At 47.9% G+C, this 17,977-nt stretch overlaps 1 protein-coding gene across 5 annotated transcripts in view; it reads left to right on the plus strand.

Annotated features, from left to right (window-relative positions):
• The first annotated feature begins 2,066 nt into the window (after positions 1-2,066).
• The window catches only part of LOC144946969 (mitogen-activated protein kinase kinase kinase kinase 4-like), a 105,175-nt gene continuing 89,264 nt past the window's right edge, over positions 2,067-17,977 (plus strand). For all 5 annotated transcript variants that reach the window (XM_078876037.1, XM_078876038.1, XM_078876040.1 and 2 more), the window contains exons 1-2: positions 2,067-2,476; positions 4,191-4,256. In XM_078876037.1, the coding sequence (XP_078732163.1) occupies positions 2,420-2,476; positions 4,191-4,256 (123 nt within the window). In that variant the 5' untranslated portion in view covers positions 2,067-2,419. The remainder of the gene's footprint in view (positions 2,477-4,190; positions 4,257-17,977) is intronic.

Raw genomic sequence — 17,977 nt, forward strand, 5'->3', positions numbered from 1 at the left:
ACATTTACAGCGGTCAAATACAATACTCGGTAAGCGCACGTTTGTGAACGTGTAAGGAAAACCCAGAAGACCCCGATAAAAATCCACGCAACCACGGAGAGAGAGACGCAAACTCCAAATATACGGCAGCAGGCGTGCAACACCTTTGGGGAGGCCTTCATCCAGCAGTAGATAGGTCAGAGCGCATGCAATTGACGGTTGCGTGCGCTATCACGGTGCACATCCAGCGTTCTATGTCAGTGAAGTATAAGCAGAGACGGGGCACCTTGGACGTCTTTACATCGGTCGTACAAATCCCTCCTTCCGTCTTGCAGGAAGGAGGGATGTGGGAACTGGAACTGCCTGCCTTGCCAGGGCTCCCAGCAGCAGCAGCCGTCGCGTTCCTGCGGTGACCCCGTCTCGTGCCAGCAGGTGGAGGCAGCGGCATCTGTTGCAGTGCGCACGTGAACACAAACAATGAGGTCATGGTGTCATGAGACACACTTAAGATGTGAACCAAATACGCGTACAACGTACACGCAGCAGCGTATGTCGCACTGTATTTACATGTTGTTTATTTAACCGCGTCATTGTTTGGTTAGGAACTAAACTTGTTTTCTCTTTTTGACAATCGTCGACGATCGTCAATGATCGCTCCACTGCTGGATGGGAGCCTCCGCCTGCCGTCGCCACCCCCACGTTTAGCGTTTGTTGTTGTGTTTTTGCTCACGCAAAACATGTTAACAGCAACTGCGTAGAATCGGCCTGAAATATTCGGGTATTTCACCACCGCCACCCATCATCACGATGAACAAACGCCGCTGTGTTAACTCTGAAAGGCTGTGTGTTTCATTTCTACGGAAGCGTTACATTCCTCAGGCTAAAGGTAATGTTAATGGCGACTGTGGCAAAGTACGATACTTTAGGCCAATACTTTCCATTAGTCCCCAGAGTCCCAGATTAAACATTTGGCGTATAACGAGCCTTGTACATTCCCGTGAATTGCTGTGCTTCGGGCAGGGCTGGAGGGACATTCACATTGATTGTGGCGGTTGTAATTTAGACGTAATATCTACACAATTATGTGGCAGGGAATCTATCACTAAGATGACGACGCACCTACCAACCGTACTACTTGAACCTCCGGACGTTTTGACAGTCAACCGTGAGGAGGTCTCTTGCCGACCATGAGAATTCAGTACCATGCCAATCGAAACGTCCGCAGATGAGGATGCTTCAGCTGGGAGGCGCGCCGTCTCTGCGAGACCTCTCTCCACTCACGATGTTTGTTTGGATGATCCGTCACTATTCAAGCCACAGATCGATCGTCTGTCGTCCCTTGCGGGGCCTGTAAGAATCTAACAGTGCTGTGAATCTGAATTCTACGGTGATGTGAATATGTAACATTTATAATGGCGTGAATCTAAAGATAGTATACAGTAGCATTAACCACCGGAGTCTATTGGGGGTATAAGTTTGTCATCTACCGCGGTGTGAATCTATGTTATGAACAGTGGTGTATGAATATTCAGGCTACAGTCGTGTACGTCTGGAGAGACCTACGCCTCCTTTGAAAAACAAACGCTTTTAATCGCAATGGGTACTGACACGAGTATAAACGAGCATTCCTTTTCATATTCGTTACTATCGTGGTCGTGAATATTTGGAATCCAGAGTGGTGTGTGTGTGTAGACTCTATCCAGTGGCACGAATCAACGGGAAAGTCTGGCGACCAATACACGATAACGTGTAGCAGCCACAAACGAACACGAATCTGAAATAATCGACTAAACGCTTTAAGAATGCAACGAAAAAATCTTGACTCAAAGCTTTCGTGACTGCAGGAATTCATATTCTTTGGGTGTTTCGGTACGTGACTTTACCGAAAGACCCAAAGAAAAATGCAGCGGAGACCCCCTCACCCCCATCCATCAATCAGTGCAGCCCGGCCACGTGAATAAACACTGCCCCCCCCCCCGTCAAGTCCCCGCCCACCGATCAGCTGATCTCCCCCCCTCCCCTGTCACTAGCCCCGCCCTAACACACGCGATTACAAATCCTACCACGTTTAAGCATCCGCTCAAGCCCCACCCCTAGACAGCCGACATCCAATGGCAGCGCGCGGAAGCAGCTTATCACGAGTGGGAAATGCAAAGGAGGGGCGGTGCTGATCGAGCGCGTTATATATATCGGGCGGAGCCGCCGTGTTATTGTTCCCGAGATGCCTTGCGACGCGTGGAGCTGTCGCTAAGGGCCGCCTCACTCCCCCCGGCTCCGCCACCGCCACCACCATCGCTCGCTCGCTCGCTGCGATCACAATCCCCCCTCATGGGCGCGACGTCTCCGCTCACAAACACAATATAAAGTTGGGAAAATCGGCCGCGCTCCGCCGCGACCGCGGCGACTGTTGTCGCCGACACGAGCGAGCCCTGCGGCGAGGATGGCGAGCGATTCTCCGGCGAGGAGTCTGGACGACATTGACCTGGCGGCTCTGCGGGTAACTTCCACCGACGTCCTCTTTGCTCCGTCGTCGGTTATTGTTGAGAGCACTTGGCAACATCAGTCTCGTTATCCACGTGTGTGTGTTGCCGCTGCGGTGATGTTGTTTCCCTACTTGATTCTGTACTCGGGCACCGTGCGGTGTGTGAAGTGTGGCCACGGTCTCTAACAACTTCTAACTTGGGTAAGAAGAGGCCTTGAGGCGGCGTGGGTTGCCCGCTGTGAGACGAGCGACTGAGCGACTGAGCCGCGTCACTTGGTGGCCACTTCTCACGGCGAGAGAGGCGACTCGTAGACTGTGAGCGGCCCCCCAGTGAAGCTGTAAGTGGCAACTCGAAGGCGACCGTGGGCGACTTGGTTGCTCATCGGCGGCGACCGCTTGTTGCTCTGTAATGAAAGCGATTTTGTAAAAAAAACAAGCGACCAGTTGCTCTAATGACGGGGGGGGGGCAGATTGTGTGATCTTAGGAGTGGCAGCGACTGTTGATCAACAGGAGTGACCAGCTGCTGCATAGTGGCAGCAAAGTGGAGCGATGTATTGAGAGCGACGTGGTCGCACAAGAAGCTATATGTGTGACCCTTATGGCGGTACCCCGGGGTGCCAAACAATACGAACTTGCCGAGGCAATTAAATGTGTTATTTCTGGGACACAATTTTTCCCAGGGGTGTAACTTCACTCCGCGACTGGGGTACCAATCAATCCGACATCGGTGCCACTCCGCGCTGTCGATTGCGCCGAAACCCCGAACGCTCGCGGTACGCACCACCACCACCGCCGTCGTGGTGGTGGTGGTGCGTCGTGAGTACAGCTCGTCCAGACGAGTCCATCGCCCACCATCGACAGACTAAGAATGACTGCATCACGGACATCATGCGAGAGCCGGGGTGCTACGGAACCCCGGTGTACCGCCATAAGGTTCATGTAATAAGTCGCCATGTGGCCACGTGCATGTCTGGACTCGCCTCGTCACTGGAACGTAGCGAAAGCACAGCCCTCTTGCTCGATCTACTGCTGGATGGAGGATTCTGTACGATAGCAGTGGGAGGTTGGTGAAGGGGAACTCTGTCAAGGGACTTGTTCAGATGGCGAGATGTGTGACCTGCCTCTCCCGCCTGGTATGCAGCAGGTCGTGGGCTCACTCCCGACCCTGACGCCTGTATATTTGGCGTCTGCTTCTCTCTCTCCCCGTGGTCGCGTGGATTTTTTTCCCCTCCACACTTATGATCGACGTGCTATTTCGCTACATTAAATCCCCACATGATAAGCCACTGCTCGTTGAGTTATCATTTGTGAGAGCCAGGTCGCTTCTGAAAAAAGAGTTACATAGCGCAGTGGGCATGACCTGGTAAAACAACTTCATACATGTGACATGCCACAGATGTCACTGGTGTGGCCGGTAGCTGGGGTTTAGAGCGTAGTATCCCCCCCCCCCTAAGTACAAATTACAAACTTTGAACGCTCTTTTAAAGTTGAGGCATGTGACCATTTAAGGGAACCGTGGTCACTTCCACAAAAGGTTTATTTTTTCACATAAAAGTACAACTGTTGTTAATAAGGAAGCTTCAAAGTTGAACTTGGTTGCAGTCCGTTTGTTATTGCTTCTGTTGGTATAAAAATGTGGTTTGTATTGGGGCCCGAGACCAGTTTTATAACGCATTTTCCATCTGCCCTCCCTTCCCTTGCTTGCTCAATGTTGCCGCGTCTCGCCAGGAACCTGCCGGGATATTTGAGTTGGTGGAAGTCGTGGGGAATGGAACGTACGGGCAAGTGTACAAGGTATTTTCTATCCATAAAATGTACCGTATACCCTCTCCTTGCTGACACAGATGTGCTGGTGCTTTTTAGGCGAGTAAACAATGTACGATTTCACATCGATTATTACGCTCACCAACTCGTTTGTGAGAATTGATTGTTAACAATTGAAAGCAGGGTGGTGGGAAGCCTTTTCTTTTAATGAGGTTTGTCCAGGATATGACTTTAGATTCCTTTGGCGAGCCCAATGTTGTGCTCAGCCACTGGACTGCAGGTCACACCACTTCTCTCGTTGTGCTTCTTCACGTGCACGGGCCCACTTTGGAATTTCCTCCCTTCGCTTCTTTTCTCAAACGCCAAATTTACGGGCATCAGGGTCTGGATCAAACCCACGACCTCCTGCATACAAGGCGAGATGGCCTGATTTGAGCAGTTACCAACGCATCACGGCTTTAAATCTTAAATCTTAAGTTCACATTCTGTCCAAGATTGTCTTGGCCCATCATCCCTTCTGGGTTTGTAAAATTAGTACTACCATAGGAGGCTGCACCACGTGGATGTGTGCAGAGAGAAGTTTGTAATATATATAATTATCACGTATATATACTGACCCCTGCCATAGGGATGTGAAATTCCCACCACCTGCTTAGTACCACTTGCTCGAGTTGAACGACGCCCATCCCTGGTATTCACACGGGAGACCCTTTGATTTGCCTCTTGAGTATTCTGTAAAAACATAAGCCTCTCCCCCTGTATTGGCTGACAAGCTGTATTGGGTAAGAACCACAGACGCGTGTGTGGCGAGTGGATCGACTGGCTTAGTGGAAACAAGGTGTACCCCTTAACGCCCTTTGTTAGCGACAGCTGACAGGGCCCCCTTTATCTCCGGGTGGCGTAGCGTTGCATCTTACTTGAGACGAACGGCAACAGACCGGACCAGTTCAATGCAGTTGATCACGAAAGGAAAATAGGCATGCCGTGAGTGGTGCATACCTCTGTGTGCTGTGTGAATTTGATGGTTCATTGCAGATACGGTGATGAATGGCAGCGAGGGCAGAGGTGTGAAACTGTCAGTCGTGCACTGTGATTTGATGAATCGTCGTGATTCGGCAGTTGCGATTTTCTATTTACTTTTGCCTTTGTGGTGCAAGTAGAATCAATAGCTTCTGCAGGGTTTTGCATGAAAAACATCGTCAGCCATGATCTATCCTCCGCTGAATGAAGGGCTCCCCAAACCATCGCCAATTCTCAGTCTCCTGTGCACGCGCTTAGTTTATCGCTCTGCCTCTGTCATGGACATCCTCTCGGCTGTATTTTCTTATTTGGCTGCCCCTCTGACATGTATCTAGACCACCGACCATCAAAAGTCGTAAAACAATCATTTATTCTCACATGCAAGAATTAATGCCTTTGTATTGTGCATAAGAACCCACTTCGATGGATGCATCAATACACATCTGTAATCTGAGTGGTTGTCATATGTTAAAAAGGCATACATTTCTTTTGGAACAATAAATTATCATATATACTCTGGTATGTGGTTCTCAACCTCTGGTCCAACATACCACCAGTCTACAAGGCCATGGAACAGTTGCAGATGTAATTTTTGTGACCAAACGCCATGTGTTTTTGCTGCATGGTGGTGCGTGAAAAATGTTTGAGAGTTGATGGTGGTCCGTGGGTCCATAAATGTTATGAACTGCTACTCTAGGATTAACATATAAACACTTGCACAATGTATTTAATGTGCACACAAAGTACTCTTCAGTTTGTATGCAGTTTTTAGATGGCCTCTAAATATCGACGTTTTAAAAAGCAGCATGTACACTTTACGTGGGAGGTGGAGTGTTGAGTGAGTACGTAACACATGACGTAATGGCATTGAGATGGGTGTCTTTATTCATGAAACGGATAACGTGGATTCCAAACCGGAATTCAAAATCTCGATGAATGGCACAAACCTGGGGGGGATTTGAGTCATTGAGTAGGAAAAACGGTTGCAGCATAACAACGATTTGAACATGGCAAAGGGGATGTTGGTGTTTCCTGCCATCGCTGGAGGAACCGGAGGCCGCGGGGCTTGAGGGCAGCGTGTGTCAGATCCGCTCGAGTTTATTTTGGCTCGGCGTGTGACGATGGGCCCCGAGTTCTCTCTGCCACCACGCCCAGCCGTCGGCATCGAGCAACAGGTTATTTTGCGCAGGCCGATTTGTTTCGATGCAGGGCGTCCGTATGGGTGCAAGGGCCAAATCGCCCGGAAAGCGGCCGATTGCGTTAAAGCTTCGCAGTGATTGAGTCTGGATAACGATTGGATAGAGGGGACCCAAGGTGAACAGGTTAGAGGCTGTGGGGGGCTCATGGTGGGCAGTAGAATGCAGTTCAGCAAAATGTGTGGCCGTTGCTGCACTTTTTTATTTCCACATCTATGCTCTATACATTCACCAACCCGCACTGACCTGCATGGTGAAATAGCCCCTACCACCCACATGGTGCGTGGAGAGTCCTCATCCAGCAGTGGCTTGACAAATGGTCTTAGAAATTTTTTGTCGGATTAATATTAACATATTTTTAAAATCTCACTGCATCAAATGCCGTGTGACAATCAACATTGTTAAAAAAGTCCATGACATCAGACCAGATGGTTCACTTGTCTGTACCAACTTGGAGTGGCATAACTTTAGTGGTTCCAACTTCTTTGCGTGACCAATACCAGTGAATTATGTGAACCATTGAAACATAAATTACTTTTCTAAAGCACCTTTCTACTTGGTACACAAGGCCCTATACTTTACCAAAAAATGTCATCGTCCACGGGGAGGAAAAATAGAAGCTCATTCATAAACTAAGACAATAAATGTGTATTAGGGCAGGTTTTGAGCAGATTATCAAATACTGTAATTCACTATTGTTAGCCATGTCAATAAATCGGTTTGATTAAAATTAGGTGGTAACAATTTATTCCACTCTGGTCCTTGGACTCGAACATAGAATTGGTTATTTGCTCGAATCACAAACCTGAACTGCAGCAGTTCATCAAATCTCCACAGGGGTGAATCGTTAACACTCCCCTACCTCATAGCTTTGGGTTACAGAATGATTATCCGCCTCGTGCCAAGCGCAGGCAATTTCATTCCAACTGCACATGGCCAGATAGGCGCGTTCGCCCGCCGACAGCACATGACACGTTTTTTTGCTTGTTAGAAGAGGGCGCCGCTTGTAGTCTGGCCCACTGTTGCGTCGCAATCGCTCTTGTGGATTGTAAGCACGCATTTATGGGCTTTCCTCTTTTTTTTAAGACGTCTGCCAAGTTTCACTTTCAGCCTGTTCTTTAATTGGTTCCAGAAGCTTAATTAAAATAGCCTGAGGTGGGTTGAGAAACGAACGCCGCAATGTTAGCTGCAATGTTAGCGCAGTGTCACGACTCGGACCAGTGCTCTTTACTTTCAGAGGGGGGGGGAAAGAACATAGCGGTGCAGCAGTAGTAATGCATCACAAAGATGTTATTCAACAGGAAGCGTGTTTACATGCACTTTGTAAACTACCATCATTGCTTACTTTGTTCATTAATAATGCAGCGGTATGTGGTGGATGTCAAGGTCCAATGTTGAGATAGGACGTTTTGAGATTTATGAGCTCAATGATTTATATTGCAGTGTGGCCAAGTTTGTTTGCCAACCAATTACATTACCTGGTAAAACGTGAAATGGAACAAAATTAACACAGCCGTAGCAGAGGGAGAGGACCAACGTTCAGGATCGTCAACAATTTGTCTAATGGGCTTTTGCCGAGTGACAAATGGGTTGAGAAACACGTCACCTTTATGCAATTGCATTGCTCTTTTATACCAAAGTGAAGCACATACAGTCTTAGTACATTTTGCAAGGGGGACCTGGACACCACGGCAAACATCAATGGTTCGTGATATCTCGATCAGTCTTGCCCCACTGCCAACGTCCTGCACTGACCAGCATAGTTAAGTCTTTTATATAAATCTTTACAAAACCTGACCGACGTGTTGTGTGGAGCCCTTCTTTCAGCAGTGCAGTGACAAAGGGCTTAACATCTAATATTTTGAAAAAGGTTATTAATTTAGTTATTAACAACTTCAACATATATTTAGGCCGTGACAGTCTTGAGATTTGCTTAAGTGGCTATTTAAAATGTGATGTTCAGCTAACAGGGGCGTGCCGCAGTAAATCCTTGGACAACAAACCGATTTATTGGGTGGCACTGAGAATTGAAACTGAGCTCTGGCGAGCACCGTGACCACTCTGGCCATTCGTCCACCCCCTGGCTCCTCCGTCTCTGCGGCCAAAATATTTTGCGGAGCATCTTCTCCACGAAGCATGCGGCGGGAGTGTTAACGATACCAAGGGCAGGCTATTTTGCGCGGCAGTATATTGCCAATTTAAACGTACGCATCGGGTTAGAATACCTCCTCCGGAATGGAGTTGTTAAACAAAATAACCGGTGAACTAGTAACCGTATTCACAATCAATTACCGGCTTACGAAAAACAGGAATCGCTAATGTTTTTCCAGTGAAACGTTTGTAAAGAATGCGCCGAATGGCACGCACGAACGTACAAATGCCAAAAAACTATTTTAACAGCACGACCCAAGAAATGCCGCACGATCAAACCCGCTGTGTTTGATATTACGCCTCTCCTGCAGAAATGAAGTGCTTTCTAGATAAAATATTACCTGTCCTGGCCGTTTCCTCCCATGAGTTTTTATATCGTCGTCTTTGCCAGCTGTTATAAAAGGTTCATGCAGACTCAAAAAAATTGCTTAGTACAATCTAGACGCCTAATTGAATGTAATTAGTGTAGCATTATACAGGACGACCTGATTTTAATGTGCACTCATTAAAACCGTATAAGTCACACGTGTGTATTTAGAGCACCGCAATAGTATTCTGGTATACTTTTTTTATGAATTGTGTTAACTTGCGTCAATGTCACCTACAGATGGTTTAAGCACGCTTGACTGGCGTTACGCGCTCGCTTCATTTCTGTCGAAATCATTGCTCATTATAAACCAATTGGACAAGTTGCGACGAGTGGATGGCCCATTCCCATCTACGCAGTCCAATTAGCGGTGAGTCTCGACACGGTTCTATTGACGTAGAAAATGTCCAAAAGAGTAATCTATTTAAAAACGTTGTTTCTATCAAAGCGTGCCTCGAGTCGGCCTTATGTTGAACGTACACCGAAGGCCAGAAATGTGGCCCCGTCTGAGCTGTTCATGCCCAGGCTGCGCGAACGTTTGGATCAGGCCTGCGATTAGCGGGCACAGGGCTGGCCCTGCTGGTGTTGCCGCAACGTGCCGGAGTTCGACACCGCCATAAAAAAAACGTTCGCGTTGACAGCTGCAGGTGCGGTATGCTGCCCCACGTCTGCAGCTGGCGGTCGATGTGGTCAGAGTTAATTCAACACCTGTGGCTGCTGGGGCACTGTTGGCTTCGGGCGATTGTTTTCAAAAGGGGGGTGGTGGATTATTCTCTGAGCACCTGTGCACCGTGTACTGTGCAGTACAGTGCATTTTGTTCCTTTTTTATTGTTGTCCAACTTAAGGTTGAAAGCGTTCTGGTCGACATTGGGTCAGACGGATGGAGTCACGATAACCCTTGTAAAAATGAGCAAACCGACGTTTCTAGCATAACATCACGTTGCTATTAGGGACTTGCCATGAACAAGTCGTCAAATTAATTCAATGTTTTGGCCAAAACGTGTCTATAAAAGCCAGCACTGAGTAGATATAAGCCTATTGGCCAACATGGCGTATTCACACGTAATTCGATACGTCATATAATCTCACGCGACTCGGTAGGTTTATAGCCAGTTATCTACTTACGAGGACAAACACGTGGGAAAGCGTTCCGGTGTCCATCCATATGCACAATTTTTCATGGTATTTATGAAATGAAAGAAATCCCATTGAGTTGAAATAAACCCATTGAGACGCGTGAAACATTGTCTCTTTGACCCAGGGCGACCTTGTTAACCTCACGGCCCACCTACCGGAGCAAACGGCGACGGCTGCTGCTGCTGCGCACCGCGGGCGGGGGATGAGTGTCGGCGGGCCGTGTTTTCGTTGCGCGCCGCACTCTTCGGTTTCCCGAACGTGGTGCAGGAATGGGAAGGGGGTCACCTCCCTTCCTGTCTGCTACCCCTCCATTCTTCTCGCGAGCACCAACCAGGGGTACCTCCAGTAAACAAGACGCACCGTCGCTTTGCCGTGCACCCTCTCGGCGTGCGGAGCGCGGGCACACTCGGCGATAGCCGTGTTTGCGTCGTGACCGACCTTTTAAAAGTGACTTGACCGCTAAGCCGACTTACACGGGTTAACCATACGTCCTTCCCAATGTGCAGCATCGTTTTAACCGAATGTCGTTTTTCATTCGTGCAAAGCATCCTGAGATGCGATTCCATTTAGACACAATGCACTGTTTATTATTGGTGGTGTAAAGTGTGAGTACTCCAACCTCTTCCAACACGTGTGATCAACGTGGGAGAATATACCAAATACCCTCAAGAGTTACCCTCTCTCGAGCCGAGGTGCTTTTGTGAGCCGTGGTGTTTTCTGTTCACCGATCAATCTTGTGCAAGTTTGTACTTTTGGAATCCATCCACTTGATTCGACAATTGCTTGGCACTGCTTTCTCCACTAGGCAACTCGTGTTGGGAGCGCCGTTGTCGTAACTCATTGGTCGTCGTACGCTCGGTGCCGGAGCTGTGTCAAAGCGTCGGATTTTTCGCAACTGGCGCAGCTCGTTCACCCGTACCGCGGCAAGCTGATATTGCAGTTCTCGTTCCATTTGGTTGCAGTTGAATTGGGGCCTGTTCTGCTGAGGTTACATTTTTGAGTTTCCTGTGATTCACCAGGGTGTGGTATTGCAAGCGAGATATATTATGACATTTTTTGACCCCCGGTGTAATTTTGTGGACACAAGCCGGAGTGTAGAATTATTGCCGCGATGCTAATGGCATCATGATTGGCGAGGTTTGGACCAGGATTGTCTCGGGCGACACACAAAACAAGCGTGTTGTCGAGGTAGATTTAATTTGAAACGTTTGCGTACGTTGGAGCAAATGGAGCCGGATTGGCAAAGCCTGCGGTGTTGGGTGATAACAATGGCTTGGCCTGAAAGAGGTGAGAGCGAGACAGAAATCGGTCGCCCCATGTGACTCATTTGACACACCGGACATGGGCGTCTGGACAACTGTCGACGGTCCATTGCGCCACAAATTGTGGAGTTTAGCTTGAGCCCTCATTGTACGCCTGACACTCGGATTTCAAGGTCACAGTTACCCCGTCAGAGATGTGTGTGCGCACGGATACAGCCCATTTGTCTTCATCTACTGATGGGTGATGCCCCCCCCCATGCCGTGCGGCTCATGGTGGCGTCACTTCACCGAGCTTGACCACGCTGGTAAGTGCGTGTTGGTGTAGGTAGGGAGCATATGCCAATGACGGATTTAATACATAAGATGTGCTGATCTCGAAATAAAGTTGGTCCTTTCTCTTCTCCACCATCACCCAAAGTGACCACGTTTTCGTCTTTATTTGCTCAACCTACCCAGGTGTTTTACTAAAGGTGTTTGTTGTCAACGCCCTGTGTGTACGAGGCCACGGTGATGACGATGGTTGCATTCTGTAGGCTGCCAGCACTCGCATGCCGTAAAACAACAACACGAATGCGCGAGTCGTCAAGGCTCGAGTACGTTTCTCTCGGCCTCTCTCCCCTCATCTCACTTGGTGGCAGGGCACGAGCGTTTAATTTTATCCCTGGTCTTAGGCTCCATGTGTCAACGCATCTTGGTCTCCAGAGACATGCAGAGGATGTATGGAGTCAGCTTTAACTGTAATCTATTTCGTTTTTCCAAATTACAGAGAATGGAATATTACAAAGTACACGTGTGTATAATTGGCGTAGGTCTATCCAGTAGTTTGTTAGTGGTGCCTCTGTAAAGGATTAACAGGTGCAGCTTAATTAATATAAAAAGCTGTTATTGCTGTTACTGTCAAAGAGGGGTATTTTTAACACTTGCTAAGAATATTAATTGCAGCAGTGGTGATCAGGGACCAAGTAAATTGGCAGTCGTGCCAGTGATGATGACACATAATATCATAACATGTTAACAGCAATATTGGCTTTTATGATTGCTGCAGTGGGCAGAGGTTCCCCATACATACTGCGGGACTTGTGCCACATTGGTAGAGAGTTCAGATGCCAACCCCCGTGGCTGAGTAATCGCCAGGCACTTAATGGTAGAGATTAATGAGGGTGGCAGCGAACGGAGGGATTGTGCATGAAAGGGCCGTCCACCGTGGAGGGGCAGCGATAGACTTTGCTAATGTTCGGCAGGAGCTATAGGTGGATTTATTCGCAAGATCATGATTGGCGATAGTGATAATGAATGTGCTGTTTTTTTTCTCAGATCTTGGTGTTTAATTGTACATGTGTTTCGCACCTCCGATTAGCACGGTTGGCTACATACGGTGCGAAAGAAGTTCAACATTCGTACGTACATGCAACTTTAAAAACACTGCCCAAAATCCTACAATGTTACCGTAGTTGACCAATGTCTGTTCGTCTTTGTTACCGTGTATCAAGTGTCTCGCTTTATTTATTCATTCCATCACTCCACACCTTCCCTTTCATTTCCAAACCTCATAATTTCTGCATCTCCCATAGTTGGCAGCACACCGCAGCGCGAGAGATAGGCACTCGAGTCCATTCATCCGAATGGCCCACCGCGATGCATCCGCCGATACGTACGTGCGTTGAACTTCTTTTCGCGCCGCACGTAGCCAACCATGCTAATCGGAGGTGCGATACGGTCGCTGATAGGGCCAGAGAGGAGAAGCGTTCATATGACGACGTTGCAGCCCCCGCCTCTGCGTGTTTCTGGCCGGCGCCTTGGGTGGGACACGGGGCCGGTGGCATTTCTCTCTCGCAGAGTCCTGAGCGCTTGCCGTACAGTGCATCCCTGGTGGACTCGTGCGGGACTGCACCCACGTTCCATAATAATAAATGTTTTTTTTAGTTAGATCGCATAAATATAAAAGCTTGTCATTAAGCCACGGTCGCGCAGGCTTTCGCGCAGCAGCAGCACACGTGCCACCAGCGATGGAGGCGATCTCGCAGCGGTGAAATCTCACCTCCCATCCCTCTCCATTTTTGTCTGACGTCAGCCCCCTGAAATGTCGCCCTCCTGTGTCCCCCCATGTTTTTAAATCGGCAGTGGGAGGGGGGGCGGTCGTTTACCCTGATGAAATGTAGAAGTATGGGATTTTTTTTGGAACCGGTAAACTCTGCTTGCGTGTTTAAAAAGTACCTTCATTCGTTTTTGTTGACAAGTTTGGTTCTATTTGCTGGTGGATTTTGTTGGCCAGTGGGAGCAATGACACGTTCGCCTCTTTCACCGTCTACAATACGATGACGGTTAGAATGTCCGTGGCGCCTCATTGCGACCGCATCTCAAGACGCTGGAGAGATACGGTGGGCGTATTTAATTCGTAGACAAAGCAGACGGTTGGTCATAGGCATAGGGGGAAAGGGAAGGTTTTGACTGCATGGATGATGGCCGCGGGATTTCTGTACCTAAATGCTTAGATAGATATTGAGCCAGTGCTTCCAACCTATAGGCAAGCGCACGCGATTTTAAGGTGTATTACAACACCGGGATTTTGCGTGAGTTCTCAAGTAAGCGTTAATCGTCGTGGATACTAAGGGTGTAAAAATTTACGCTTTTAAACTGCATTCCTGTGCTGGTGTGGTGTCACAGCATTGGGGGGGGGGGGGGTGATACAGTGCAGATAGTTTTGTCATAAACCAGGTCCATAAACGTTTGAGAGCTGCTATTCAAACCACTCCGTTACCGGCCGGTGCCGAACCAAAGTTCGACCGGAATGCTGTAAATTTCAGCCCTTATGCAACCACCTCCAATATATTTTCTTCATCAAGCGAGCCAGTAAGTGTATTGCATGGTTGCTCTTTTTAGACGCAGGTAAATGTGAATGATTGCGCAGTAAACGCTCGGATTTCTATGAACCTTTATCGGGCGCCTTGATAGTTGCATTGTGGGCATTCAGTCGCAACTGCTGTACGTGGAAGCAATAATTCCAGATGGGCGAGCCAGCCTTGGGAGCGCCGAAAATTAAAGATCGTGAGATCACATTTTCACGCTGTGTGGCTCTTGATGAAAAGCAATTTATTCCATTATAAGGATTCTTCATTTTAGCTTTGTCGCAGGCTTGACGATGAGCGCTTGGAACACCGTGCTGGCTTGGCCACACGTCCCCAGAGCGGGAGAGAGAAAACTCTGGTTTTAATATAGGGCTTCATATTAACCTCTCTGACGCACGACGATCTTGTCGATAAGGCGAAAGATGGGAGCTCGGGAACTGACAATAATTCGGAAAACAACACGTTCGGCGTTCTCGCCGATGTCACTTGGAGGCGTGAAATGTTTTGCAAAGGTCGTTCGTGTGGGGTTTGGAAAACCTGACTTGTCTTTTTTGCGAGGCAGCTCCTGAGAGCGGTCTAAAATAATTGTAATTAAATGCTCCGTGATTATTGCATATACGAATATGTTATTGCGCCAGGTTAATGCTGTAGCATTGTCTTTCAATGTAAGCGCACATCCCCGCTACTCAATCCAATATCACATTATTATGGTATTTCATACCTTGACTAGCAGAAGTACCCGGCGTTGCCCGGGTGAAAAATATATTTCTTAATAACCTTACATATATACACAGATTTCATTGTTATGTAATGTTTGAAAGTTTTCAGAAGATTTTAAATGTATTTTCCCCCCGGGCAACGCTGGGTATATCGAGTTTATACCACAAAGTCGTCGCTTGACACGGGTGGGGTGTCGAGGCCTAGTACCGTGCAGAGCCTCCGGCCTCGCCTAGATTGCCCACCCGGCTGAGGCTGGGTACTGGGGCCGTTACCCCCCCCCCCCGCGCTACAATAATACTGTCTAATCGCTATAATTTTATTATCTACCGACCCTATAATAGTAATTGCACACATTGGGGTGGGGGGGAGTGAAGAGGACGTGAAACTTTGATGAATTTACCTCAGAGTCGCGTGTTAATGCGTGCGCATATTTTTAACGGGAATTAAAAATGGCGTCCACCCCGCAGCGAATGCGTCGCTACCCGTTGCCAGGGGCAACCGCCGTGGTCCGCGCCGGTCGTCCAATGAAACTGCGTATGGTCCGGCGACACACAGACAGACGGACAGATAGACAGACAGATTTGCGATTTTATATATATAGATTTTATTTTTCCCACCACAGTTTTATTTTCTTGGTTTTTCACCCTCTCGGGCCACGCCAAGCCAAAATTTGTTATTGCTATCGTGTGAACGGCAACACGTAGAGTGCCGCTCACCACCAAACCTCCATTCATCGGGAGATCAGAAGAGAATCCACGAAATAAATAAAAAATTACCTCCTTGCCAAATTTGGCACGTAAAGGTTAATGGGGTCGAGTTACACGTTCAGAAAAAGTTTAATCGCCATGCTGGCAATAAGGAAGATTCGGAGTCTATGGTTTTGGCAAAGATTAAAAACCGCCCAACAGATTGCGCAGATACACTCCGTGAGAGGAGCTCTCGTAGAACGTTTGCAGATTGTGAACATTACCTTGTTATCATGAAGAGGCTTTGAGTCATGGGCTGTCAAGTTTTCCAGTGATGTTCTGGGTTTGCTTGTTGCTGCGTTTAATGCGAGGCGCCTGCACACAACACGTGCACATTGTCTGGACATGGTGGAGTTCATTATTAAATTTTTTCCCTCTTCCCAAAACTGGTTTTGTCGGATTACACTGGCTCCAAAACCACATGCTGCCGGATAATTGTCCGTGCTTTAAGAGCTGACCTTTTTCTTTCGTCTCACGGTTTTTAAAATGCGTCTCCAAAAGTGCTTCAGTTCAATATACGTTGCCTTCACATGTGGTGGTGAATGCAAGCCGTGTTTGTTAACCCTTTCCCATTTCGAGACGTCTGCAAGTTCCAGGGTGGTGGTCCCTTTCACCGCCGATTCTCGGAATGCTCACGCGGCTCGGCGTTATTTTCACTTAGAGAGGCGTAGTGCCGTTGGTTTTAGAGACATTGTAACTCGCCGCAGAGAACTGTAGCGACACGACCGCACTCTACGATAGCTGACGCCAAACTGTGCCACATGCCCTCCCGCGTGGCTTTGTGGGAGCCTCGGTATGTCTTTAGACCTGAAGACATACCAATAATAATTTTTTTCCGATTTCCTTCCGATCACCTACACGTACAGCTCCACTTTTGGATGAGGGCTTCCCCGCAGCCTGCAGGTCACGAGGAGTGTATGACCACGCTTTACCATGCTGGTCAGTGCTGGTTGTTGAATGTGGGGTGCACAGAAATATAGTACAACAGTGGACAAGTTTCTGCATAGGCGTCTACCACGCACCGCTTTTTCTCCTTTGCCCTACAGTATATATAAACAGGTTGAGATAAATGATCTTTTTGCATGGTAGACCTGGGGCTAATCAGAGGAGAGACATCGTTTATACAGGAATGCTCATGGTTTGAATCACCTGCATTGTTGTTTGCCACAGGGCTGTTTGGATAAAGGCTCTTGGTGTAATGTACCATTGTGGTCTGTGTTTAAAGAGCCTCGGGGTGTGGTGGTGACCAGGTGGCTTATGCATCGGAGCAATAAATCGGCAGCACTGACAATCTGGGTTTGAAACCGCTGAGCCACCTACAATGACACTCGGTTCTTTAGTGGAGTGAGTTTACCGTCACAGCCCATTGACTAATGGTTGTACAAAAACATTCATTTTGACTTTTGTCTTAATTTGGTGAAATTCCAGCTGTGCGAGGATGAAAATAATATTAGTTTGAGTGCCATGTGGTGAACATTTGTCTGCAGTATGACACGGTTTGATGCACCACAAGGCCACTTGAACTGATTTTGGCAGCGGTTCTATGAAGTCTCCTTCTGCAGGTCATTCTATAACATAGTATTGTCATGTGCCCAAATTGTGCATGGAAACTTCATCAACTACCACAATTTGACTAAAATGCAGACAATTTTTTTTCAAGACATTGGTAATTCCGGTTTTTTTTAAGTCTACCTTGTATTCGTACAGGTTTGACATTACAATATTTAAGAAATCTTAATCAATTTCATACCCATCAGACGTGAAACAATAAGCTATCCTTGGATGCTTTGTGTCGTAGCATGACCCTGATAACACTTTGAATAAAATGGGGGGGGGGGGGGAAATTCGAGACCATTAAAAAAAGTGTACTTCTGGGTCTTGCGTGGCGGTCGGTGGTCACCACCACACCCAGCTGCATTTCATTCCCATGATAGGGCGGCTTAGTGTGCCCATATCATTTCATGCTGGTTCAACTGACTTGCCTGTGTGCTAAGAGGCCCTTGCTGGGTGCAAGGGCTGATGATTTCCAAGTCCAGGTCAATGGAGACACGGGGTATTGGCGGGTGCTGTAAACATTACGACACCGGATACAAAGTGACATGCATTTATTGTTGTTGGTGGTGGTGGTCAAACGTCAACGTCAAAGTGATTTCCTGCTCAAATGAATATTATTGCGGTGCTCATTGCCTGTTTACAGCCCTGAGCCAGTGGAGGAAATGCCACATTCCTATGGCGGGGGTGAGTCCATCCATCCATCACTGTTGACTTCTACACAGTGGTACTCATTGTATTGACCCTGGAGGGA

The sequence above is a fragment of the Lampetra fluviatilis genome, chromosome 43 (genome assembly GCF_964198595.1).
Source record: "Lampetra fluviatilis chromosome 43, kcLamFluv1.1, whole genome shotgun sequence".
Classification (NCBI taxonomy): Eukaryota; Metazoa; Chordata; class Hyperoartia; order Petromyzontiformes; family Petromyzontidae; genus Lampetra; species Lampetra fluviatilis.